This window comes from Hyla sarda, unplaced genomic scaffold, assembly GCF_029499605.1.
Source record: "Hyla sarda isolate aHylSar1 unplaced genomic scaffold, aHylSar1.hap1 scaffold_276, whole genome shotgun sequence".
Classification (NCBI taxonomy): Eukaryota; Metazoa; Chordata; class Amphibia; order Anura; family Hylidae; genus Hyla; species Hyla sarda.
Window position 1 is genome coordinate 13,460 of NW_026609461.1, and position 26,432 is coordinate 39,891.

At 55.4% G+C, this 26,432-nt stretch overlaps 1 protein-coding gene across 1 annotated transcript in view; it reads right to left on the bottom strand.

Annotated features, from left to right (window-relative positions):
• Nucleotides 1-258: 258 nt before the first annotated feature.
• Nucleotides 259-26,432, bottom strand: part of LOC130325824 (homeobox protein PKNOX1-like) — a gene marked incomplete at its 3' end in the record, with an annotated part of 72,734 nt that continues 46,560 nt past the window's right edge. Inside the window, exons 6-10 of the mRNA XM_056553332.1 lie at nt 20,590-20,689; nt 20,409-20,506; nt 15,058-15,186; nt 3,974-4,050; nt 259-428 (exon numbers count right to left, since the gene is read on the bottom strand). Of these exons, the coding sequence (XP_056409307.1) occupies nt 259-428; nt 3,974-4,050; nt 15,058-15,186; nt 20,409-20,506; nt 20,590-20,689 (574 nt within the window). The remainder of the gene's footprint in view (nt 429-3,973; nt 4,051-15,057; nt 15,187-20,408; nt 20,507-20,589; nt 20,690-26,432) is intronic.

Here is a 26,432-nt window from a genome sequence, read left to right on the forward strand (position 1 = left end):
CATGTATGAAGGGTAAGGATGACATGTATGAAGGGTGGAGGAGAGGACATGTATGAAGGGTGGAGGAGAGGACATGTATGAAGGGTGGAGGAGAGGACATGTATGAAGGGTGGAGGAGAGGACATGTATGAAGGGTGGAGGAGAGGACATGTATGAAGGGTAAGGATGACATGTATGAAGGGTGGAGGAGAGGACATGTATGAAGGGTGAGGGACACATATGAAATGCAGACAGCAGTCATGTATTAGGTGGTCTCACCATCAGATAGGGCCATGTCTTCTCCTTGCTGCGGTGTTCCCCCCGCAATGGAGTCGGGCCAGAACCTTTGCACTGGGCGGCTCTGCCCGCTCTTTTTCTTGGATTTCGGGGTATCGGTTGTGCTTGAATCCAGCATTGGTTGAAGGATTCTGCGTCTGGCATTGATAAACCTACAAAAACATGGAAGATGTGTGAATAAAGAGAGCACAGAGGGGCTTGGGCTGACCCCTGAAGGTGCCAACCATAGGGACCCCCACCCATCATTGTCCCCTGAGCGAAAGGAGCGGCAGTGTGCATGATGCTCAGCCTAAGGGGGCGGCAGTGTGCATGATGCTCAGCCTAAGGGAGCGGTAGACGCATGCTCAGCCTAAGGGAGCGGCAGTGTGCATGATGCTCAGCCTAAGGGAGCGGCAGTGTGCATGATGCTCAGCCTAAGGGAGCGGCAGTGTGCATGATGCTCAGCCTAAGGGAGCGGCAGTGTGCATGATGCTCAGCCTAAGGGAGCGGCAGTGTGCATGATGCTCAGCCTAAGGGGGTGGCAGTGTGCATGATGCTCAGCCTAAGGGAGCGGCAGTGTGCATGATGCTCAGCCTAAGGGGGCGGCAGTGTGCATGATGCTCAGCCTAAGGGAGCGGCAGTGTGCATGATGCTCAGCCTAAGGGGGCGGCAGTGTGCATGATGCTCAGCCTAAGGGAGCGGCAGTGTGCATGATGCTCAGCCTAAGGGAGCGGCAGTGTGCATGATGCTCAGCCTAAGGGGGCGGCAGTGTGCATGATGCTCAGCCTAAGGGGGCGGCAGTGTGCATGATGCTCAGCCTAAGGGAGCGGCAGTGTGCATGATGCTCAGCCTAAGGGAGCGGCAGTGTGCATGATGCTCAGCCTAAGGGAGCGGCAGTGTGCATGATGCTCAGCCTAAGGGAGCGGCAGTGTGCATGATGCTCAGCCTAAGGGAGCGGCAGTGTGCATGATGCTCAGCCTAAGGGGGCGGCAGTGTGCATGATGCTCAGCCTAAGGGAGCGGCAGTGTGCATGATGCTCAGCCTAAGGGAGCGGCAGTGTGCATGATGCTCAGCCTAAGGGAGCGGCAGTGTGCATGATGCTCAGCCTAAGGGAGCGGCAGTGTGCATGATGCTCAGCCTAAGGGAGCGGCAGTGTGCATGATGCTCAGCCTAAGGGAGCGGCAGTGTGCATGATGCTCAGCCTAAGGGAGCGGCAGTGTGCATGATGCTCAGCCTAAGGGAGCGGCAGTGTGCATGATGCTCAGCCTAAGGGAGCGGCAGTGTGCATGATGCTCAGCCTAAGGGAGCGGCAGTGTGCATGATGCTCAGCCTAAGGGAGCGGCAGTGTGCATGATGCTCAGCCTAAGGGAGCGGCAGTGTGCATGATGCTCAGCCTAAGGGGGCGGCAGTGTGCATGATGCTCAGCCTAAGGGAGCGGTAGGTGCATGCTCAGCCTATGGGAGCGGTAGGTGCATGCTCAGCCTCAGGGAGCGGTAGGTGCATGCTCAGCCTCAGGGAGCGGTAGGTGCATGCTCAGCCTCAGGGAGCGGTAGGTGCATGCTCAGCCTCAGGGAGCGGTAGGTGCATGCTCAGCCTCAGGGAGCGGTAGGTGCATGCTCAGCCTCAGGGAGCGGTGGGTGCATGCTCAGCCTCAGGGAGCGGTAGGTGCATGCTCAGCCTAAGGGAGCGGTAGGTGCATGCTCAGCCTAAGGGAGCGGTAGGTGCATGCTCAGCCTAAGGGAGCGGTAGGTGCATGCTAAGCCTAAGGGAGAGGTAGGTGCATGCTCTGCCTAAGGGAGCGGTAGGTGCATGCTCAGCCTAAGGGAGAGGTAGGTGCATGCTCAGCCTAAGGGAGCGGTAGGTGCATGCTCAGCCTAAGGGAGCAGTAGGTGCATGCTCAGCCTAAGGGAGCAGTAGGTGCATGCTCAGCCTAAGGGAGCGGTAGGTGCATGCTCAGTCTAAGGGAGCAGTAGGTGCATGCTCAGCCTAAGGGAGCAGAAGGTGCATGCTCAGCCTAAGGGAGCGGTAGGTGCATGCTCAGCCTAAGAGAGCGGTAGGTGCATGATCAGCCTAAGGGAGTGGTAGGTGCATGCTCAGCCTAAGGGAGCGGTAGGTGCATGCTCAGCCTAAGGGAGCGGTAGGTGCATGCTCAGCCTAAGGGAGCAGTAGGTGCATGCTCAGCCTAAGGGAGAGGTAGGTGCATGCTCAGCCTAAGGGAGCGGTAGGTGCATGCTCAGCCTAAGGGAGCAGTAGGTGCGTGCTCAGCCTAAGGGAGCGGTAGATGCGTGCTCAGCCTAAGGGAGAGGTAGGTGCATGCTCAGCCTAAGGGAGCAGTAGGTGCATGCTCAGTCTAAGGGAGCAGTAGGTGCATGCTCAGCCTAAGGGAGCGGTAGGTGCATGCTCAGCCTAAAGGAGCGGTAGGTGCATGCTCAGCCTAAGGGAGCGGTAGGTGCATGCTCAGTCTAAGGGAGCAGTAGGTGCATGCTCAGCCTAAGGGAGCGTTAGGTGCTTGCTCAGCCTAAGAGAGCGGTAGGTGCATGCTCAGCCTAAGGGAGCGGTAGGTGCATGCTCAGCCTAAGGGAGCAGTAGGTGCATGCTCAGCCTAAGGGAGCGGTAGGTGCATGCTCAGCCTAAGGGAGCGGTAGGTGCATGCTCAGCCTAAGGGAGCGGTAGGTGCATGCTCAGCCTAAGGGAGCGGTAGGTGCATGCTCAGCCTAAGGGAGCGGTAGGTGCATGCTCAGCCTATGGGAGTGGTAGGTGCATGCTCAGCCTCAGGGAGCGGTAGGTGCATGCTCAGCCTAAGGGAGCGGTAGGTGCATGCTCAGCCTCAGGGGAGTCGGTAGGTGCATGCTCAGCCTCAGGGAGCGGTAGGTGCATGCTCAGCCTCAGGGAGCGGTAGGTGCATGCTCAGCCTCAGGGAGCGGTAGGTGCATGCTCAGCCTCAGGGAGCGGTAGGTGCATGCTCAGCCTCAGGGAGCGGTAGGTGCATGCTCAGCCTCAGGGAGCGGTAGGTGCATGCTCAGCCTCAGGGAGCGGTAGGTGCATGCTCAGCCTCAGGGAGCGGTAGGTGCATGCTCAGCCTAAGGGAGCGGTAGGTGCATGCTCAGCCTAAGGGAGCGGTAGGTGCATGCTCAGCCTAAGGGAGCGGTAGGTGCATGCTCAGCCTAAGGGAGCGGTAGGTGCATGCTCAGCCCTAGGAGAGGTAGGTGCATGCTCAGCCTAAGGGAGAGGTAGGTGCATGCTCAGCCTAAGGAGCGGTAGGTGCATGCTCAGCCTAAGGAGAGGTAGGTGCATGCGTCAGCCTAAGGGAGAGGTAGGTGCATTGCTGCAGCCCTAAGGAGAGGTAGGTGCATGCTGCCTAAGGGAGAGGTAGGTGCATGCTCAGCCTAAGGGAGAGGTAGGTGCATGCTCAGCCTAAGGGAGAGGTAAGTACAACCTCAGCCTCTGATCTTCGCTTTGTATAGGACATAACTAAATGCAGAACTCACCTACGCCACCTAACCAGTTGATGGAACGGCAACCAAAAATGTGCACTGCGGAGCCATCCATTTGGGGGCACCTGACCCCATCCTCATGATAGGTGGGGGTCCTAGCACACTGATCGGCTACTTACCACCTATTCTGGGGGACAGTGCCCCCCCCCCCCCCAGTGTTCCTACCTCTAATCTCTGCCCCGTACATAACACAGAGGGGGCTCTGGGGGTCCGGGGTCACTCACCAGTTGTTCACCTGCAGCAGGGTCAGGTTGGTCTGGGCTGCGATCTGCTTCTTCTCGTCCTCGGTCGGGTACGGATGCTGCAGAGGAGAAGGTAAGAGACACATACTGAGCAGGGCCATGTGTGGGGTACGGGGGCTATCCTGCACCTCGCTGACCACGTCCTGAGGAGACCGGTCACAGGAAGAACATGTCAACCCCCCCCCAAAGTGTAGACAGCGAGGCCACAACCGAGGATGCCCACCCTCCATTATCACAACTACAGGAAAGGAGCACCACATGACCATGGAGGGGAGGGGTTACCATCACAGGGGTAGGTGAGGACAGGAGCACATGACCATGGAGGGGAGGGGTTACCATCACAGGGGTAGGTGAGGACAGGACCACATGACCATGGAGGGGAGGGGTTACCATCACAGGGGTAGATGAGGAGGACCACATGACCATGGAGGGGAGGGGTTACCATCACAGGGGTAGGTGAGGACAGGACCACATGACCATGGAGGGGAGGGGTTACCATCACAGGGGTAGGTGAGGAGGACCACATGACCATGGAGGGGAGGGGTTACCATCACAGGGGTAGATGAGGACAGGACCACATGACCATGGAGAGGGAGGAGTTACCATCACAGGGGTAGATGAGGACAGGACCACATGACCATGGAGGGGGAGGAGTTACCATCACAGGAGTAGATGAGGACAGGAGCACATGACCATGGAGAGGGAGGGGTTACCATCACAGGGGTAGGTGAGGACAGGATCACATGACCATGGAGAGGGAGGAGTTACCATCACAGGGGTAGATGAGGACAGGACCACATGACCATGGAGGGGAGGGGTTACCATCACAGGGGTAGATGAGGACAGGAGGACCACATGACCATGGAGGGGGAGGGGTAATCATCACAGGGGTAGATGAGGACAGGAGCACATGACCATGGAGAGGGAGGGGTTACCATCACAGGGGTAGGTGAGGACAGGAGCACATGACCATGGAGGGGAGGGGTTACCATCACAGGGGTAGATGAGGACAGGAGGACCACATGACCATGGAGGGGGAGGGGTTATCATCACAGGGGTAGATGAGGACAGGAGCACATGACCATGGAGAGGGAGGGGTTACCATCACAGGGGTAGATGAGGACAGGAGCACATGACCATGGAGGGGAGGAGTTACCATCACAGGGGTAGATGAGGACAGGACCACATGACCATGGAGGGGGAGGGGTTACCATCACAGGGGTAGGTGAGGAGGACCACATGACCATGGAGAGGTAGGGGTTACCATCACAGGGGTAGATGAGGAGGACCACATGACCATGGAGGGGGAGGGGTTACCATCACAGGGGTAGATGAGGACAGGAGCACATGACCATGGAGGGGAGGAGTTACCATCACAGGGGTAGATGAGGACAGGAGCACATGACCATGGAGAGGGAGGGGTTACCATCACAGGGGTAGGTGAGGAGGACCACATGACCATGGAGAGGGAGGGGATACCATCACAGGGGTAGGTAAGGAGGACCACATGACCATGGAGGGGGAGGGGTTATCATCACAGGGGTAGGTGAGGAGGACCACATGACCATGGAGAGGGAGGGGTTACCATCACAGGGGTAGATGAGGAGGACCACATGACCATGGAGAGGGAAGGTTACCATCACAGGGGTAGATGAGGACAGGAGCACATGACCATGGAGGGGAGGAGTTACCATCACAGGGGTAGGTGAGGACAGGAGCACATGACCATGGAGGGGAGGGGTTACCATCACAGGGGTAGATGAGGAGGACCACATGACCATGGAGGGGAGGGGTTACCATCACAGGGGTAGGTGAGGACAGGAGCACATGACCATGGAGAGGGAGGGGTTACCATCACAGGGGTAGATGAGGACAGGAGCACATGACCATGGAGGGGGAAGGGTTACCATCACAGGGGTAGATGAGGACAGGACCACATGACCATGGAGGGGGAGGGGCTACATCACAGGGGTAGGTGAGGACAGGAGCACATGACCATGGAGGGGGAAGGGTTACCATCACAGGGGTAGGTGAGGACAGGAGCACATGACCATGGAGGGGGAGGGGCTACCATCACAGGGGTAGGTGAGGACAGGACCACATGACCATGGAGGGGGAAGGGTTACCATCACAGGGGTAGATGAGGACAGGACCACATGACCATGGAGGGGGAGGGGCTACCATCACAGGGGTAGATGAGGACAGGACCACATGACCATGGAGGGGAGGGGTTACCATCACAGGGGTAGATGAGGAGGACCACATGACCATGGAGGGGAGGGGTTACCATCACAGGGGTAGGTGAGGACAGGAGCACATGACCATGGAGAGGGAGGGGTTACCATCACAGGGGTAGATGAGGACAGGAGCACATGACCATGGAGGGGGAAGGGTTACCATCACAGGGGTAGATGAGGACAGGACCACATGACCATGGAGGGGGAGGGGCTACCATCACAGGGGTAGGTGAGGACAGGAGCACATGACCATGGAGGGGGAAGGGTTACCATCACAGGGGTAGGTGAGGACAGGAGCACATGACCATGGAGGGGGAGGGGCTACCATCACAGGGGTAGGTGAGGACAGGACCACATGACCATGGAGGGGGAAGGGTTACCATCACAGGGGTAGATGAGGACAGGACCACATGACCATGGAGGGGGAGGGGCTACCATCACAGGGGTAGATGAGGACAGGACCACATGACCATGGAGGGGAGGGGTTACCATCACAGGGGTAGATGAGGACAGGACCACATGACCTAGGAGAGGGAGGAGTTACCATCACAGGGGTAGATGAGGAGGACCACATGACCATGGAGGGGAGGGGTTACCATCACAGGGGTAGATGAGGACAGGAGCACATGACCATGGAGGGGGAGGAGTTACCATCACAGGGGTAGATGAGGACAGGAGGACCACATGACCATGGAGGGGGAGGGGTTATCATCACAGGGGTAGGTGAGGAGGACCACATGACCATGGAGGGGGAGGGGTTACCATCACAGGGGTAGGTGAGGACAGGACCACATGACCATGGAGGGGAGGGGTTACCATCACAGGGGTAGATGAGGACAGGACCACATGACCATGGAGGGGAGGGGTTACCATCACAGGGGTAGGTGAGGACAGGACCACATGACCATGGAGGGGGAGGGGTTACCATCACAGGGGTAGATGAGGACAGGAGCACATGACCATGGAGAGGGAGGAGTTACCATCACAGGGGTAGGTGAGGACAGGAGCACATGACCATGGAGAGGGAAGGTTACCATCACAGGGGTAGGTGAGGACAGGAGGACCACATGACCATGGAGGGGGAGGGGTTACCATCACAGGGGTAGATGAGGACAGGAGCACATGACCATGGAAAGGGAGGGGTTACCATCACAGGGGTAGGTGAGGACAGGAGCACATGAACATGGAGGGGGAGGGGTTACCATCACAGTGGTAGGTGAGGAGGACAGGAGCACATGACCATGGAGGGGGAGGGGTTACCATCACAGGGGTAGGTGAGGAGGACCACATGACCATGGAGAGGGAGGGGTTACCATCACAGGAGTAGATGAGGACAGGAGCACATGACCATGGAGGGGGAGGGGTTACCATCACAGGGGTAGATGAGGAGGACCACATGACCATGGAGGGGGAGGGGTTACCATCACAGGGGTAGATAAGGACAGGACCACATGACCATGGAGGGGGAGGGGTTACCATCACAGGGGTAGGTGAGGACAGGAGCACATGACCATGGAGGGGAGGGGTTACCATCACAGGGGTAGATGAGGAGGACCACATGACCATGGAGGGGGAGGGGCTACCATCACAGGGGTAGATGAGGACAGGAGCACATGACCATGGAGGGGGAGGGGCTACCATCACAGGGGTAGATGAAGACAGGAGCACATGACCATGGAGGGGGAGGGGTTACCATCACAGGGTTAGATGAGGACAGGACCACATGACCATGGAGAGGGAGGGGTTACCATCACAGGGGTAGATGAGGACAGGATCACATGACCATGGAGGGGAGGGGTTACCATCACAGGGGTAGGTGAGGAGGACCACATGACCATGGAGAGGGAGAGGATACCATCACAGGAGTAGGTGAGGAGGACCACATGACCATGGAGAGGGAGGGGTTACCATCACAGGAGTAGGTGAGGAGGACAGGAGCACATGACCATGGAGAGGGAGGGGTTACCATCACAGGGGTAGATGAGGACAGGACCACATGACCATGGAGGGGGAGGGGTTACCATCACAGGGGTAGATGAAGACAGGAGCACATGACCATGGAGGGGGAGGGGTTACCATCACAGGGGTAGATGAGGACAGGAGGACCACATGACCATGGAGGGGAGGGGTTACCATCACAGGGGTAGATGAGGACAGGAGCACATGACCATGGAGAGGGAGGAGTTACCATCACAGGGATAGATGAGGAGGACCACATGACCATGGAGAGGGAGGGGTTACCATCACAGGGGTAGATGAGGACAGGAGCACATGACCATGGAGAGGGAGGGGTTACCATCACAGGGGTAGGTGAGGACAGGAGCACATGACCATGGATGGGGAGGGGTTACCATCACAGGGGTAGATGAGGACAGGAGGACCACATGACCATGGAGGGGGAGGGGTTACCATCACAGGGGTAGATGAGGACAGGACCACATGACCATGGAGAGGGAGGGGTTACCATCACAGGGGTAGATGAGGACAGGACGACATGACCATGGAGGGGGAGGGGTTATCATCACAGGGGTAGATGAGGGCAGGAGCACATGACCATGGAGAGGGAGGGGTTACAATCACAGGGGTAGATGAGGAGGACCACATGACCATGGAGGGGGAGGGGTTACCATCACAGGGGTAGATGAGGACAGGAGCACATGACCATGGAGGGGGAGGGGTTACTATCACAGGGGTAGGTGAGGAGGACCACATGACCATGGAGGGGGAGGGGTTACCATCACAGGGGTAGATGAGGACAGGACCACATGACCATGGAGAGGGAGGGGTTACAATCACAGGGGTAGATGAGGAGGACCACATGACCATGGAGGGGGAGGGGTTACCATCACAGGGGTAGATGAGGACAGGAGCACATGACCATGGAGGGGGAGGGGTTACTATCACAGGGGTAGGTGAGGACAGGAGCACATGAACATGGAGGGGGAGGGGTTACCATCACAGGGGTAGGTGAGGACAGGAGCACATGACCATGGAGGGGGAGGAGTTACCATCACAGGGGTAGATGAGGATGACCACATGACCATGGAGGGGAGGGGTTACCATCACAGGGGTAGATGAAGACAGGAGCACATGACCATGGAGGGGGAGGGGTTACCATCACAGGGGTAGATGAGGAGGACCACATGACCATGGAGGGGGAGGGGTTACCATCATAGGGGTAGATGAGGAGGACCACATGACCATGGAGAGGGAGGAGTTACCATCACAGGGGTAGATGAGGACAGGAGCACATGACCATGGAGGGGGAGGGGTTACCATCACAGGGGTAGATGAGGACAGGAGCACATGACCATGGAGGGGGAGGGGTTACCATCACAGGGGTAGGTGAGGACAGGAGCACATGACCATGGAGGGGGAGGGGTTACCATCACAGGGGTAGGTGAGGACAGGACCACATGACCATGGAGGGGGAGGGGTTACCATCACAGGGGTAGATGAGGACGGGAGCACATGACCATGGAGGGGGAGGGGTTACCATCACAGGGGTAGATGAGGAGGACCACATGACCATGGAGGGGGAGGGGTTACCATCACAGGGGTAGATTAGGACAGGAGCACATGACCATGGAGAGGGAGGGGTTACCATCACAGGGGTAGGTGAGGACAGGAGCACATGACCATGGAGGGGAGGAGTTACCATCACAGGGGTAGATGAGGAGGACCACATGACCATGGAGAGGGAGGGGTTATCATCACAGGGGTAGATGAGGAGGACCACATGACCATGGAGAGGGAGGGGTTACCATCACAGGGGTAGATGAGGACAGGAGCACATGATCATGGAGAGGGAGGGGTTACCATCACAGGGGTAGATGAGGACAGGACCACATGACCATGGAGAGGGAGGGGTTACCATCACAGGGGTAGGTGAGGAGGACCACATGACCAAGGAGGGGGAGGGGTTATCATCACAGGGGTAGATGAGGAGGACCACATGACCATGGAGAGGGAGGGGTTACCATCACAGGGGTAGGTGAGGACAGGAGGAGCACATGACCATGGAGGGGAGGGGTTACCATCACAGGGGTAGGTGAGGAGGACCACATGACCATGGAGAGGGAGGGGTTACCATCACAGGGGTAGATGAGGACAGGACCACATGACCATGGAGGGAAGGAGTTACCATCACAGGGGTAGGTGAGGAGGACCACATGACCATGGAGAGGGAAGGTTACCATCACAGGGGTAGGTGAGGAGGACCACATGACCATGGAGAGGGAGGGGTTACCATCACAGGGGTAGATGAGGACAGGACCACATGACCATGGAGGGAAGGAGTTACCATCACAGGGGTAGGTGAGGAGGACCACATGACCATGGAGGGGAGGGGTTACCATCACAGGGGTAGGTGAGGACAGGAGCACATGACCATGGAGGGGGAAGGGTTACCATCACAGGGGTAGATGAGGACAGGACCACATGACCATGGAGGGGGAGGGGCTACCATCACAGGGGTAGATGAGGACAGGACCACATGACCATGGAGGGGAGGGGTTACCATCACAGGGGTAGATGAGGACAGGACCACATGACCTAGGAGAGGGAGGAGTTACCATCACAGGGGTAGATGAGGAGGACCACATGACCATGGAGGGGTTACCATAAAAGGGGTAGATGAGGACAGGACCACATGACCAAGGAGGGGGAGGGGTTACCATCACAGGGGTAGGTGAGGACAGGAGCACATGACCATGGAGGGGGAGGGGTTACCATCACAGGGGTAGATGAGGACAGGACCACATGACCATGGAGGGGAGGGGTTACCATCACAGGGGTAGATGAGGACAGGAGCACATGACCATGGAGGGGAGGGGTTATCATCACAGGGGTAGATGAGGACAGGAGCACATGACCATGGAGGGGAGGGGTTACCATCACAGGGGTCGATGAGGACAGGAGCACATGACCATGGAGAGGGAGGGGTTACCATCACAGGGGTAGATGAGGACAGGAGCACATGACCATGGAGGGGGAGGGGTTACCATCACAGGGGTAGATGAGGAGGACCACATGACCATGGAGGGGAGGGGTTACCATCACAGGGGTAGATGAGGACAGGACCACATAACCATGGAGGGGAGGGGTTACCATCACAGGGGTAGATGAGGACAGGAGCACATGACCATGGAGAGGGAGGAGTTACCATCACAGGGGTAGGTGAGGAGGACCACATGACCATGGAGAGGGAGGGGTTACCATCACAGGGGTAGATGAGGGCAGGAGCACATGACCATGGAGAGGGAGGAGTTACCATCACAGGGGTAGGTGAGGAGGACCACATGACCATGGAGAGGGAGGGGTTACCATCACAGTGGTAGGTGAGGAGGACCACATGACCATGGAGAGGGAGGGGTTACCATCACAGGGGTAGATGAGGACAGGAGCACATGACCATGGAGAGGGAGAGGTTACCATCACAGGGGTAGGTGAGGAGGACCACATGACCATGGAGGGGGAGGGGTTACCATCACAGGGGTAGATGAGGAGGACCACATGACCATGGAGGGGGAGGGGTTACCATCACAGGGGTAGGTGAGGACAGGAGCACATGACCATGGAGGGGGAGGGGTTACCATCACAGGGGTAGGTGAGGACAGGACCACATGACCATGGAGGGGAGGGGTTACCATCACAGGAGTAGATGAGGACAGGAGCACATGACCATGGAGGGGAAGGGGTTACCATCACAGGGGTAGGTGAGGAGGACAGGACCACATGACCATGGAGGGGGAGGAGTTATCATCACAGGGGTAGGTGAGGACAGGAGCACATGACCATGGAGGGGAAGGGGTTACCATCACAGGGGTAGAGGAGGACAGGACCACATGACCATGGAGGGGGAGGAGTTACCATCACAGGGGTAGGTGAGGACAGGAGCACATGACCATGGAGGGGGAGGGGTTAACATCACAGGGGTAGGTGAGGAGGACCACATGACCATGGAGGGGAAGGGGTTATCATCACAGGGGTAGGTGAGGAGGACCACATGACCATGGAGGGGGAGGGGTTACCATCACAGGGGTAGATGAGGAGGACAGGAGCACATGACCATGGAGGGGGAGGGGTTACCATCACAGGGGTAGATGAGGACCACATGACCATGGAGGGGAGGGGTTACCATCACAGGGGTAGATGAGGACAGGAGCACATGACCATGGAGAGGGAGGGGTTACCATCACAGGGGTAGGTGAGGACAGGAGCACATGACCATGGATGGGGAGGGGTTATCATCACAGGGGTAGATGAGGAGGACAGGAGCACATGACCATGGAGGGGGAGGGGTTACCATCACAGGGGTAGATGAGGACAGGAGCACATGACCATGGAGGGGGAGGAGTTACCATCACAGGGGTAGGTGAGGACAGGAGCACATGACCATGGAGGGGGGAGGGGTTACCATCACAGGGGTAGATGAGGACAGGAGCACATGACCATGGAGAGGGAGGAGTTACCATCACAGGGGTAGATGAGGACAGGAGCACATGACCATGGAGAGGGAGGGGTTACCATCACAGGGATAGGTGAGGAGGACCACATGACCATGGAGAGGGAGGGGTTATAATCACAGGGGTAGGTGAGGACAGGAGCACATGACCATGGAGGGGAGGGGTTACCATCACAGGACTAGATGAGGACAGGAGCACATGACCATGGAGGGGAGGAGTTACCATCACAGGGGTAGGTGAGGAGGACAGGACCACATGACCATGGAGGGGGAGGAGTTATCATCACAGGGGTAGGTGAGGACAGGAGCACATGACCATGGAGGGGGAGGGGTTACCATCACAGGGGTAGATGAGGACAGGAGCACATGACCATAGAGGGGGAAGAGTTACCATCACAGGGGTAGATGAGGAGGACCACATGACCATGGAGGGGGAGGGGTTACCATCACAGGGGTAGATGAGGACAGGAGCACATGACCATGGAGAGGGAGGGGTTACCATCACAGGGGTAGGTGAGGACAGGAGGACCACATGACCATGGAGAGGGAGGGGTTATCATCACAGGGGTAGGTGAGGACAGGAGTACATGACCATGGAGGGGGAGGGGTTATCATCACAGGGGTAGATGAGGAGGACAGGAGCACATGACCATGGAGGGGGAGGAGTTATCACAGGAGTAGGTGAGGACAGGAGCACATGACCATGGAGGGGGGAGGGGTTACCATCACAGGGGTAGGTGAGGACAGGAGCACATGACCATGGAGGGGGAGGGGTTACCATCACAGGGGTAGATGAGGACAGGAGCACATGACCATGGAGAGGGAGGAGTTACCATCACAGGGGTAGATGAGGAGGACCACATGACCATGGAGAGGGAGGGGTTACCATCACAGGGGTAGATGAGGACCACATGACCATGGAGGGGGAGGGGTTACCATCACAGGGGTAGATGAGGAGGACCACATGACCATGGAGAGGGAGGGGTTACCATCACAGGGGTAGGTGAGGAGGACCACATGACCATGGAGGGGGAGGAGTTACCATCACAGGGGTAGGTGAGGACAGGAGCACATGACCATGGAGGGGAGGAGTTACCATCACAGGGGTAGGTGAGGACAGGAGGACCACATGACCATGGAGGGGGAGGGGTTACCATCACAGGGGTAGGTGAGGAGAGGGGCACATGACCATGGAGGGGGAGGGGTTACCATCACAGGGGTAGGTGAGGACAGGAGGACCACATGACCATGGAGGGGGAGGGGTTACCATCACAGGGGTAGGTGAGGACAGGAGGACCACATGACCATGGAGGGGGAGGAGTTACCATCACAGGGGTAGGTGAGGACAGGAGCACATGACCATGGAGGGGGAGGAGTTACCATCACAGGGGTAGATGAGGACAGGAGCACATGACCATGGAGGGGAGGGGTTACCATCACAGGGGTAGATGAGGACAGGAGCACATGACCATGGAGGGGAGGGGTTACCATCACAGGGGTAGATGAGGACAGGACCACATGACCATGGAGGGGAGGGGTTACCATCACAGGGGTAGATGAGGACAGGAGCACATGACCATGGAGGGGGAGGAGTTACCATCACAGGGGTAGATGAGGACAGGAGCACATGACCATGGAGGGGAGGGGTTACCATCACAGGAGTAGATGAGGACAGGACCACATGACCATGGAGGGGGAGGGGTTATCATCACAGGGGTAGGTGAGGACAGGACCACATGACCATGGAGGGGAGGAGTTACCATCACAGGGGTAGATGAGGACAGGACCACATGACCATGGAGGGGGAGGGGTTACCATCACAGGGGTAGGTGAGGACAGGAGGACCACATGACCATGGAGAGGGAGGGGTTACCATCACAGGGGTAGATGAGGACAGGAGCACATGACCATGGAGGGGGAGGAGTTACCATCACAGGGGTAGATGAGGACAGGAGGACCACATGACCATGGAGAGGGAGGAGTTACCATCACAGGGGTAGTTGAGGACAGGAGCACATGACCATGGAGGGGGAAGAGTTACCATCACAGGGGTAGATGAGGACAGGAGGACCACATGACCATGGAGGGGGAGGGGTTACCATCACAGGGGTAGGTGAGGACAGGAGCACATGACCATGGAGGGGGAGGGGTTACCATCACAGGGGTAGATGAGGACAGGAGGACCACATGACCATGGAGGGGGAGGGGTTACCATCACAGGGGTAGATGAGGACAGGAGCACATGACCATGGAGGGGAGGGGTTACCATCACAGGAGTAGATGAGGACAGGAGGACCACATGACCATGGAGGGGAGGGGTTACCATCACAGGAGTAGGTCACCTGGTGATGCTGCGGACTTACCCCAATGTGCTGGAAGAGCCAGGACCTCATGACGTTGGTGGCCTGTTTGGGAAGGACTCCGCGCTTATTCTTTCCAGATCCATCGTCCGTGTGTAAGAGGCCGAGATCCTGACTGAGTTGAAGCTGGAGCTGAGGAGGAAGAGGAAGGGGTCACCGCGAACAATCACATGATCGTGGGGAGGAGCTAAGAGGGGGAGAGCAGATAATGGGGAGGAGATAAGAGGGGTAGGACAGATAATGGGGGAGGAGATAAGAGCGGGAGAGAAGATAATGGGGAGGAGATGAGAGGGGTAGGACAGATAATGGGGGAGGAGATGAGAGGGGTAGGACAGATAATGGGGAGGAGATGAGAGGGGTAGGACAGATAATGGGGGAGGAGATAAGGGCAGGGCAGATAATGGGGGAGGAGATCAGAGCGGTAGGACAGATAATGGGGGAGGAGAAGAGAGGGGCAGGACAGATAATGGGGGAGGAGAAGAGAGGGGCAGGACAGATAATGGGGGAGGAGAAGAGAGGGGCAGGACAGATAATGGGGAGGAGATAATAGGGGTAGGACAGATAATGGGGAGGAGATAATAGGGGTAGGACAGATAATGGGGAGGAGATGAGAGGGGCAGGACAGATAATAGGGGAGGAGATAAGAGGGGTAGGGAAGATAATGGGGAGGAGATAAGAGGGGTAGGACAGATAATGGGGAGGAGATAAGCGGGGGGGCAGATAATGGGGAGGAGATAAGAGGGGGAGAGCAGATAATGGGGGAGGAGATAAGAGGGGGAGGGCAGATAATGGGGAGGAGATAAGAGGGGTAGGGAAGATAATGGGGAGGAGATAAGAGGGGTAGGATAGATAATGGGGAGGAGATAAGGGTAGGACAGATAATGGGGAGGAGATGAGAGGGGTAGGACAGATAATGGGGAGGAGATAAGAGGGGTAGGACAGATAATGGGGAGGAGATAAGCGGGGGGGCAGATAATGGGGAGGAGATAAGAGCGGGAGAGCTGATAATGGGGAGAAGATAAGAGCGGGAGAGCAGATAATGGGGGAGGAGATAAGAGGGGTAGGACAGATAATGGGTAGGAGATAAGCGGGGGGGCTGATAATGGGGAGGAGATAAGAGGGGGAGGGCAGATAATGGGGGAGGAGATAAGAGGGGGAGAGCAGATAGCGGGGGAGGAGATAAGAGGGGGAGAGCAGATAATGGGGAGGAGATAAGAGGGGGAGGACAGATAATGGGGGAGGAGATGAGAGGGGTAGGATAGATAATAGGGGAGGAGATAAGAGGGGGAGAGCAGATAATGGGGAGGAGATAAGAGGGGTAGGACAGATAATGGGGATGAGATGAGAGGGGGAGAGCAGATAATGGGGAGGAGATAAGAGGGGAAGAGCAGATAATGGGGAGGAGATAAGAGGGGTAGGACAGATAATGGGGAGGAGATGAGAGGGGGAGAGCAGATAATAGGGGAGGAGATAAGAGGGGGAGAGCAGATAATGGGGAGGAGATAAGAGGGGTAGGACAGATAATGGGAGGAGATAAGAGGGGTAGGGCAGATAATGGGGATGAGATGAGAGGGGGAGAGCAGATAATGGGGAGGAGATAAGAGGGGGAGAGCAGATAATGGGGAGGAGATAAGAGGGGTAGAACAGATAATGGGGATGAGATGAGAGGGGGAGAGCAGATAATAGGGGAGGAGATAAGAGGGGGAGAGCAGATAATGGGGAGGAGATAAGAGGGGTAGGGCAGATAATGGGGATGAGATGAGAGGGGGAGAGCAGATAATGGGGAGGAGATAAGAGGGGAGGGCAGATAATGGGGGAGGAGATAAGAAGGGGAGGGCAGATAATGGGGGAGGAGATAAGAGGGGGAGGGCAGACAATGGGGAGGAGATAAGAGAGGTAGGGAAGATAATGGGTAGGAGATAAGAGGGGGAGAGCAGATAATGGGGAAGAGATAAGAGGGGGAGGGCAGATAATGGGTAGGAGATAAGCGGGGAAATGGGGGAGGAGATAAGAGGGGGAGGGCAGATAATGGGGAGGAGATAAAATGGGGAGGGCAGATAATGGGGGAGGAGATAAGGGCAGGGCAGATAATGGGGGAGGAGATAAGGGCAGGGCAGATAATGGGGGAGGAGATAAGGGCAGGGCAGATAATGGGGGAGGAGATAAGAGGGGTAGGACAGATAATGGGGGAGGAGATAAGAGGGGGAGAGCAGATAATGGGGAGGAGATGAGAGGGGAAGGACAGATAATGGGGGAGGAGATAAGAGGGGTAGGACAGATAATAGGGGAGGAGATAAGAGGGGGAGGGCAGATAATAGGGAGGAGATGAGAGGGGTAGGACAGATAATGGGGAGGAGATGAGAGGGGCAGGACAGATAATGAGGAGGAGATGAGAGGGGTAGGACAGATAATAGGGGAGGAGATGAGAGGGGGAGAGCAGATAATGGGGAGGAGATGAGAGGGGGAGACCAGATAATGGGGAGGAGATGAGAGGGGTAGGACAGATAATGGGGGAGGAGATAAGAGGGGTAGGATAGATAATAGGGAGGAGAGGAGAGGGGTAGGACAGATAATGGGGGAGGAGATAAGAGGGGTAGGATAGATAATGGGGAGGAGATGAGAGGGGTAGGACAGATAATGGGGGAGGAGATAAGAGGGGTAGGATAGATAATAGGGAGGAGATGAGAGGGGGAGAGAAGATAATGGGGGAGGAGATAAGAGGGGTAGGATAGATAATAGGGAGGAGATGAGAGGGGTAGGACAGATAATGGGGAGGAGATAAGAGGGGTAGGACAGATAATGGGGAGGAGATAAGAGGGGTAGGACAGATAATGGGGAGGAGATAAGAGGGGTAGGACAGATAATGGGAGAGGAGATAAGGGTAGGACAGATAATGGGGAGGAGATGAGAGGGGCAGGACAGATAATGGGGAGGAGATAAGAGGGGTAGGGCAGATAATGGGGAGGAGGTAAGAGGGGTAGGACAGATAATAGGGGAGTAGATAAGCGGGGGAGGGCAGATAATGGGGAGGAGATAAGAGGGGGAGAGCAGATAATGGGGGAGGAGATAAGAGCGGGAGGGCAGATAATGGGGAGGAGATAAGAGGGGGAGAGCAGATAATGGGGGAGGAGATAAGAGTGGGAGGGCAGATAATGGGGAGGAGATAAGAGGGGAAGAGCAGATAATGGGGAGGAGATAAGAGGGGAAGAGCAGATAATGGGGGAGGAGATAAGAGCGGGAGGGCAGATAATGGGGAGGAGATAAGAGGGGGAGAGCAGATAATGGGGGAGGAGATAAGAGCGGGAGAGCAGATAATGGGGAGGAGATAAGAGGGGGAGAGCAGATAATGGGGGAGGAGATAAGAGGGGGAGAGCAGATAATGGGGGAGGAGATAATAGGGGGAGGGCAGATAATGGGGGAGGAGATAAGAGGGGGAGAGCAGATAATGGGGGAGGAGATAAGAGGGGGAGAGCAGATAATGGGGAGGAGATAAGAGGGGGAGAGCAGATAATGGGGAGGAGATAAGAGGGGTAGGACAGATAATGGGGAGGAGATAAGAGGGGTAGGACAGATAATGGGGGAGGAGATAAGAGGGGTAGGACCGATAATGGGGAGGAGATAAGGGTAGGACAGATAATGGGGAGGAGATGAGAGGGGCAGGACAGATAATGGGGAGGAGATAAGAGGGGTAGGGCAGATAATGGGGAGGAGGTAAGAGGGGTAGGACAGATAATGGGGAGGAGATAAAAGGGGTAGGACAGATAATGGGGGAGGAGATAAGAGGGGGAGAGCAGACAATGGGGGAGGAGATAAGAGGGGGAGGGCAGATAATGGGGGAGGAGATAAGAGGGGGAGAGCAGACAATGGGGGAGGAGATAAGAGGGGGAGGGCAGATAATGGGGGAGGAGATAAGAGGGGGAGAGCAGATAATGGGGGAGGAGATAAGAGGGGGAGAGCAGATAATGGGGGAGGAGATAAGAGCGGGAGGGCAGATAATGGGGAGGAGATAAGAGGGGGAGAGCAGATAATGGGGGAGGAGATAAGAGTGGGAGGGCAGATAATGGGGAGGAGATAAGAGGGGAAGAGCAGATAATGGGGAGGAGATAAGAGGGGAAGAGCAGATAATGGGGGAGGAGATAAGAGCGGGAGGGCAGATAATGGGGAGGAGATAAGAGGGGGAGAGCAGATAATGGGGGAGGAGATAAGAGCGGGAGAGCAGATAATGGGGAGGAGATAAGAGGGGGAGAGCAGATAATGGGGGAGGAGATAAGAGGGGGAGAGCAGATAATGGGGAGGAGATAAGGGGGGGAGAGCAGATAATGGGGAGGAGATAAGGGGGGGAGAGCAGATAATGGGGAGGAGATAAGAGGGGTAGGACAGATAATGGGGAGGAGATGAGAGGGGCAGGACAGATAATGGGGAGGAGATAAGAGGGGTAGGGCAGATAATGGGGAGGAGGTAAGAGGGGTAGGACAGATAATAGGGGAGTAGATAAGCGGGGGAGGGCAGATAATGGGGAGGAGATAAGAGGGGAAGAGCAGATAATGGGGAGGAGATGAGAGGGGGAGGACGGATAATGGGGAGGAGATAAGAGGGGGAGGACAGATAATGGGGAGATGAGAGGGGTAGGACAGATAATGGAGAGGAGATAAGAGGGGTAGTACCGATAATGGGGGAGGAGATAAGAGGGGGAGGGCAGATAATGGGGAGGAGATGAGAGGGGTAGGACAGATAATGGGGGAGGAGATAAGGGCAGGGCAGATAATGGGGAGGAGATGAGAGGGGTAGGACAGATAATGGGGGAGGAGATAAGGGCAGGGCAGATAATGGGGAGGAGATGAGAGGGGTAGGACCGATAATGGGGGAGGAGATGAGAGGGGGAGGGCAGATAATGGGGAGGAGATGAGAGGGGGAGGGCAGATAATGGGGAGGAGATGAGAGGGGGAGGGCAGATAATGGGGAGGAGATGAGAGGGGTAGGACAGATAATGGGGAGGAGATGAGAGGGGTAGGACAGATAATGGGGGAGGAGATGAGAGGGGGAGGACAGATAATGGGGAGGAGATGAGAGGGGGAGCGCAGATAATGGGGAGGAGATGAGAGGGGGAGGACAGATAATGGGGAGGAGATGAGAGGGGTAGGACAGATAATGGGGGAGGAGATAAGGGCAGGGCAGATAATGGGAGGAGATAAGGGCAGGGCAGATAATGGGGGAGGAGATAAGGGCAGGGCAGATAATGGGAGGAGATAAGGGCAGGGCAGATAATGGGAGGAGATAAGGGCAGGGCAGATAATGGGGGAGGAGATAAGGGCAGGGCAGATAATGGGAGGAGTGCTCTCTGATTATGACCCCACCTGTGAGTTCTGGATTCGGATGGTACCAGGAGACAACGCTTGAGCTACAACCTGCCCCTGCGGGGTGACTACAGTCACAGGCTGGTACACAGTGCCACCTGCTGGAGAAACACATTAATGACAAGGTGACAAAACAACAGGAAGTGACATCATCATCACAGCTGTGGTCTGTATGTGGTACCTGATACAGTGGCCACTGCTACATTTCCCTGCTGGAGAGCGGAGGCCGGAACGACAATCCCCTGAGGGCTTAGGGCGCCGCTGATCCCACTGATCCCGCTCTGCAATAACAAATAAGGAGACAGTGAGGGAGGGGGGAGACTAGGAGGGCACAATGGGGGTCTGCTGCAATAAATGCAGATATCTGTACGGGGGAGACCAGGAGGGCACAATGGGGGTCTGCTGCAATAAATGCAGATATCTGTACGGGGGAGACTAGGAGGGCACAATGGGATATCTGTACGGGGGAGACCAGGAGGGCACAATGGGGGTCTGCTGCAATAAATGCAGATATCTGTACGGGGGAGACAAGGAGGGCACAATGGGGGTCTGCTGCAATAAATGCAGATATCTGTACGGGGGAGACCAGGAGGGCACAATGGGATATCTGTACGGGGGAGACCAGGAGAGCACAATGGGGGTCTGGTGTAATAAATGCAGATATCTGTACGGGGGGAGACCAGGAGGGCACAATGGGGGTCTGGTGTAATAAATGCAGATATCTGTACGGGGGGAGACCAGGAGAGCACAATGGGGGTCTGGTGTAATAAATGCAGATATCTGTACGGGGGGAGACCAGGAGAATACAATGGGGGTCTGGTGTAATAAATGCAGATATCTGTACGGGGGAGACCAGGGAGGCACAATGGGGGTCTGGTGTAATAAATGCAGATATCTGTACGGGGGAGACCAGGAGGGCACAATGGGGGTCTGGTGTAATAAATGCAGATATCTGTACGGGGGAGACCAGGAGAGCACAATGGGGGTCTGGTGTAATAAATGCAGATATCTGTACGGGGGAGACCAGGAGAGTACAATGGGGGTCTGGTGTAATAAATGCAGATATCTGTACGGGGGAGACCAGGAGAGCACAATGGGGTCTGGTGTAATAAATGCAGATATCTGTACGGGGGGAGACCAGGAGGACACAATGGGGGTCTGGTGCAATAAATGCAGATATCTGTACGGGGGAGACCAGGAGGGCACAATGGGGGTCTGGTGTAATAAATGCAGATATCTGTACGGGGGAGACCAGGAGGACACAATGGGGGTCTGGTGTAATAAATGCAGATATCTGTACGGGGGAGACCAGGAGGGCACAATGGGGGTCTGGTGTAATACATGCAGATATCTGTACGGGGGAGACCAGGAGGACACAATGGGGGTCTGGTGTAATAAATGCAGATATCTGTACGGGGGAGACCAGGAGAATACAATGGGGGTCTGGTGTAATAAATGCAGATATCTGTACGGGGGAGACCAGGAGGGCACAATGGGGGTCTGGTGTAATAAATGCAGATATCTGTACGGGGGAGACCAGGAGCGCACAATGGAGGTCTGGTGTAATAAATGCAGATATCTGTACGGGGGGAGACCAGGAGGGCACAATGGGGGTCTGGTGTAATAAATGCAGATATCTGTACGGGGGAGACCAGGAGGGCACAATGGGGGTCTGGTGTAATAAATGCAGATATCTGTACGGGGGGAGACCAGGAGAATACAATGGGGGTCTGGTGTAATAAATGCAGATATCTGTACGGGGGAGACCAGGAGGGCACAATGGGGGTCTGCTGCAATAAATGCAGATATCTGTACGGGGGAGACCAGGAGAATACAATGGGGGTCTGGTGTAATAAATGCAGATATCTGTACGGGGGAGACCAGGAGGACACAATGGGGGTCTGGTGTAATAAATGCAGATATCTGTACGGGGGAGACCAGGAGAGCACAATGGGGGTCTGGTGTAATAAATGCAGATATCTGTACGGGGGAGACCAGGAGGACACAATGGGGGTCTGGTGTAATAAATGCAGATATCTGTACGGGGGAGACCAGGAGGGCACAATGGGGGTCTGGTGTAATAAATGCAGATATCTGTACGGGGGGAGACCAGGAGAGCACAATGGGGGTCTGGTGTAATAAATGCAGATACCTGTACGGGGGAGACCAGGAGAATACAATGGGGGTCTGGTGTAATAAATGCAGATATCTGTACTGGGGGAGACCAGGAGGACACAATGGGGGTCTGGTGTAATAAATGCAGATATCTGTACGGGGGGAGACCAGGAGAGCACAATGGGGGTCTGGTGTAATAAATGCAGATACCTGTACGGGGGAGACCAGGAGAGTACAATGGGGGTCTGGTGTAATAAATGCAGATATCTGTACGGGGGAGACCAGGAGGACACAATGGGGGTCTGGTGTAATAAATGCAGATATCTGTACGGGGGAGATCAGGAGAATACAATGGGGGTCTGGTGTAATAAATGCAGATATCTGTACGGGGGAGACCAGGAGAGCACAATGGGGGTCTGGTGTAATAAATGCAGATATCTGTACGGGGGGAGACCAGGAGAGCACAATGGGGGTCTGGTGTAATAAATGCAGATATCTGTACGGGGGAGACCAGGAGAGCACAATGGGGGTCTGGTGTAATAAATGCAGATATCTGTACGGGGGAGACCAGGAGGGCACAATGGGGGTCTGGTGTAATAAATGCAGATACCTGTACGGGGGGAGACCAGGAGAATACAATGGGGGTCTGGTGTAATAAATGCAGATATCTGTACGGGGGAGACCAGGAGAGCACAATGGGGGTCTGGTGTAATAAATGCAGATATCTGTACGGGGGGAGACCAGGAGAGCACAATGGGGGTCTGGTGTAATAAATGCAGATATCTGTACGGGGGAGACCAGGAGAGCACAATGGGGGTCTGGTGTAATAAATGCAGATATCTGTACGGGGGAGACCAGGAGAGCACAATGGGGGTCTGGTGTAATAAATGCAGATATCTGTACGGGGGAGACCAGGAGAGCACAATGGAGGTCTGGTGTAATAAATGCAGATATCTGTACGGGGGAGACCAGGAGAGTACAATGGGGGTCTGGTGTAATAAATGCAGATATCTGTACGGGGGAGACCAGGAGAGCACAATGGGGGTCTGGTGTAATAAATGCAGATATCTGTACGGGGGAGATCAGGAGAGCACAATGGGGGTCTGGTGTAATAAATGCAGATATCTGTACGGGGGGAGACCAGGAGAGCACAATGGGGGTCTGGTGTAATAAATGCAGATATCTGTACGGGGGAGACCAGGAGAGCACAATGGGGGTCTGGTGTAATAAATGCAGATATCTGTACGGGGGAGACCAGGAGAGCACAATGGAGGTCTGGTGTAATAAATGCAGATATCTGTACGGGGGAGACCAGGAGAGTACAATGGGGGTCTGGTGTAATAAATGCAGATATCTGTACGGGGGAGACCAGGAGAGCACAATGGGGGTCTGGTGTAATAAATGCAGATATCTGTACGGGGGAGATCAGGAGAGTACAATGGGGGTCTGGTGTAATAAATGCAGATATCTGTACAGGGGAGACCAGGAGGGCACAATGGGGGTCTGGTATAATAAATGCAGATATCTGTACTGGGGGAGACCAGGAGGACACAATGGGGGTCTGGTGTAATAAATGCAGATATCTGTACGGGGGAGACCAGGAGAGTACAATGGGGGTCTGGTGTAATAAATGCAGATATCTGTACGGGGGGAGACCAGGAGGACACAATGGGGGTCTGGTGTAATAAATGCAGATATCTGTACGGGGGAGACCAGGAGGGCACTATGGGGGTCTGGTGTAATAAATGCAGATATCTGTACGGGGGAGACCAGGAGAGCACAATGGGGGTCTGGTGTAATAAATGCAGATATCTGTACGGGGGAGACCAGGAGAGCACAATGGGGGTCTGGTGTAATAAATGCAGATATCTGTACAGGGGAGACCAGGAGGACACAATGGGGGTCTGGTGTAATAAATGCAGATATCTGTACGGGGGGAGACCAGGAGAAATACAATGGGGGTCTGGTGTAATAAATGCAGATATCTGTACGGGGGAGACCAGGAGAGCACAATGGGGGTCTGGTGTAATAAATGCAGATATCTGTACGGGGGAGACCAGGAGAGCACAATGGGGTCTGGTGTAATAAATGCAGATACCTGTACGGGGGAGACCAGGAGAGCACAATGGGGGTCTGGTGTAATAAATGCAGATATCTGTACGGGGGAGATCAGGAGAGTACAATGGGGGTCTGGTGTAATAAATGCAGATATCTGTACGGGGGGAGACCAGGAGAGCACAATGGGGGTCTGGTGTAATAAATGTAGATATCTGTACGGGGGAGACCAGGAGAATACAATGGGGGTCTGGTGTAATAAATGCAGATATCTGTACGGGGAGACCAGGAGAGCACAATGGGGGTCTGGTGTAATAAATGCAGATATCTGTACGGGGGGGGGGAGACCAGGAGAGCACAATGGGGGTCTGGTGTAATAAATGCAGATATCTGTACGGGGGAGACCAGGAGAGCACAATGGGGGTCTGGTGCAATAAATGCAGATATCTGTACGGGGGAGACCAGGAGGGCACAATGGGGGTCTGGTGTAATAAATGCAGATATCTGTACGGGGGAGACCAGGAGAGCACAATGGGGGTCTGGTGTAATAAATGCAGATATCTGTACGGGGGGAGACCAGGAGGACACAATGGGGGTCTGGAGTAATAAATGCAGATATCTGTACGGGGGAGACCAGGAGGGCACAATGGGGGTCTGGTGTAATAAATGCAGATACCTGTACGGGGGGGGGGGGGGGGGGGAGACCAGGAGAATACAATGGGGGTCTGGTGTAATAAATGCAGATACCTGTACGGGGGGGGGGGGAGACCAGGAGAATACAATGGGGGTCTGGTGTAATAAATGCAGATACCTGTACGGGGGGGGGGGGGAGACCAGGAGAATACAATGGGGGTCTGGTGTAATAAATGCAGATACCTGTACGGGGGGGGGGGGGGGGGAGACCAGGAGAATACAATGGGGGTCTGGTGTAATAAATGCAGATATCTGTACGGGGGAGACCAGGAGAGTACAATGGGGGTCTGGTGTAATAAATGCAGATATCTGTACGGGGGAGACCAGGAGGGCACTATGGGGGTCTGGTGTAATAAATGCAGATATCTGTACGGGGGAGACCAGGAGGGCACAATGGGGGTCTGGTGTAATAAATGCAGATATCTGTACGGGGGAGACCAGGAGACCACAATGGGGGTCTGGTGTAATAAATGCAGATATCTGTACGGGGGAGACCAGGAGAGCACAATGGGGTCTGGTGTAATAAATGCAGATATCTGTACGGGGGAGACCAGGAGAGTACAATGGGGGTCTGGTGTAATAAATGCAGATATCTGTACGGGGGGAGATCAGGAGGACACAATGGGGGTCTGGTGTAATAAATGCAGATATCTGTACGGGGGAGACCAGGAGAGCACAATGGGGGTCTGGTGTAATAAATGCAGATATCTGTACGGGGGAGACCAGGAGGGCACTATGGGGGTCTGGTGTAATAAATGCAGATATCTGTATCGGGGAGACCAGGAGAGCACAATGGGGGTCTGGTGTAATAAATGCAGATATCTGTACGGGGGAGACCAGGAGAGCACAATGGGGGTCTGGTGTAATAAATGCAGATATCTGTACGGGGGAGACCAGGAGGGCACAATGGGGGTCTGGTGTAATAAATGCAGATATCTGTACGGGGGAGACCAGGAGAGCACAATGGGGGTCTGGTGTAATAAATGCAGATATCTGTACGGGGGAGACCAGGAGAGCACAATGGGGGTCTGGTGTAATAAATGCAGATATCTGTACAAGGGAGACCAGGAGGGCACAATGGGGGTCTGGTGTAATAAATGCAGATATCTGTATCGGGGAGACCAGGAGAGCACAATGGGGTCTGGTGTAATAAATGCAGAT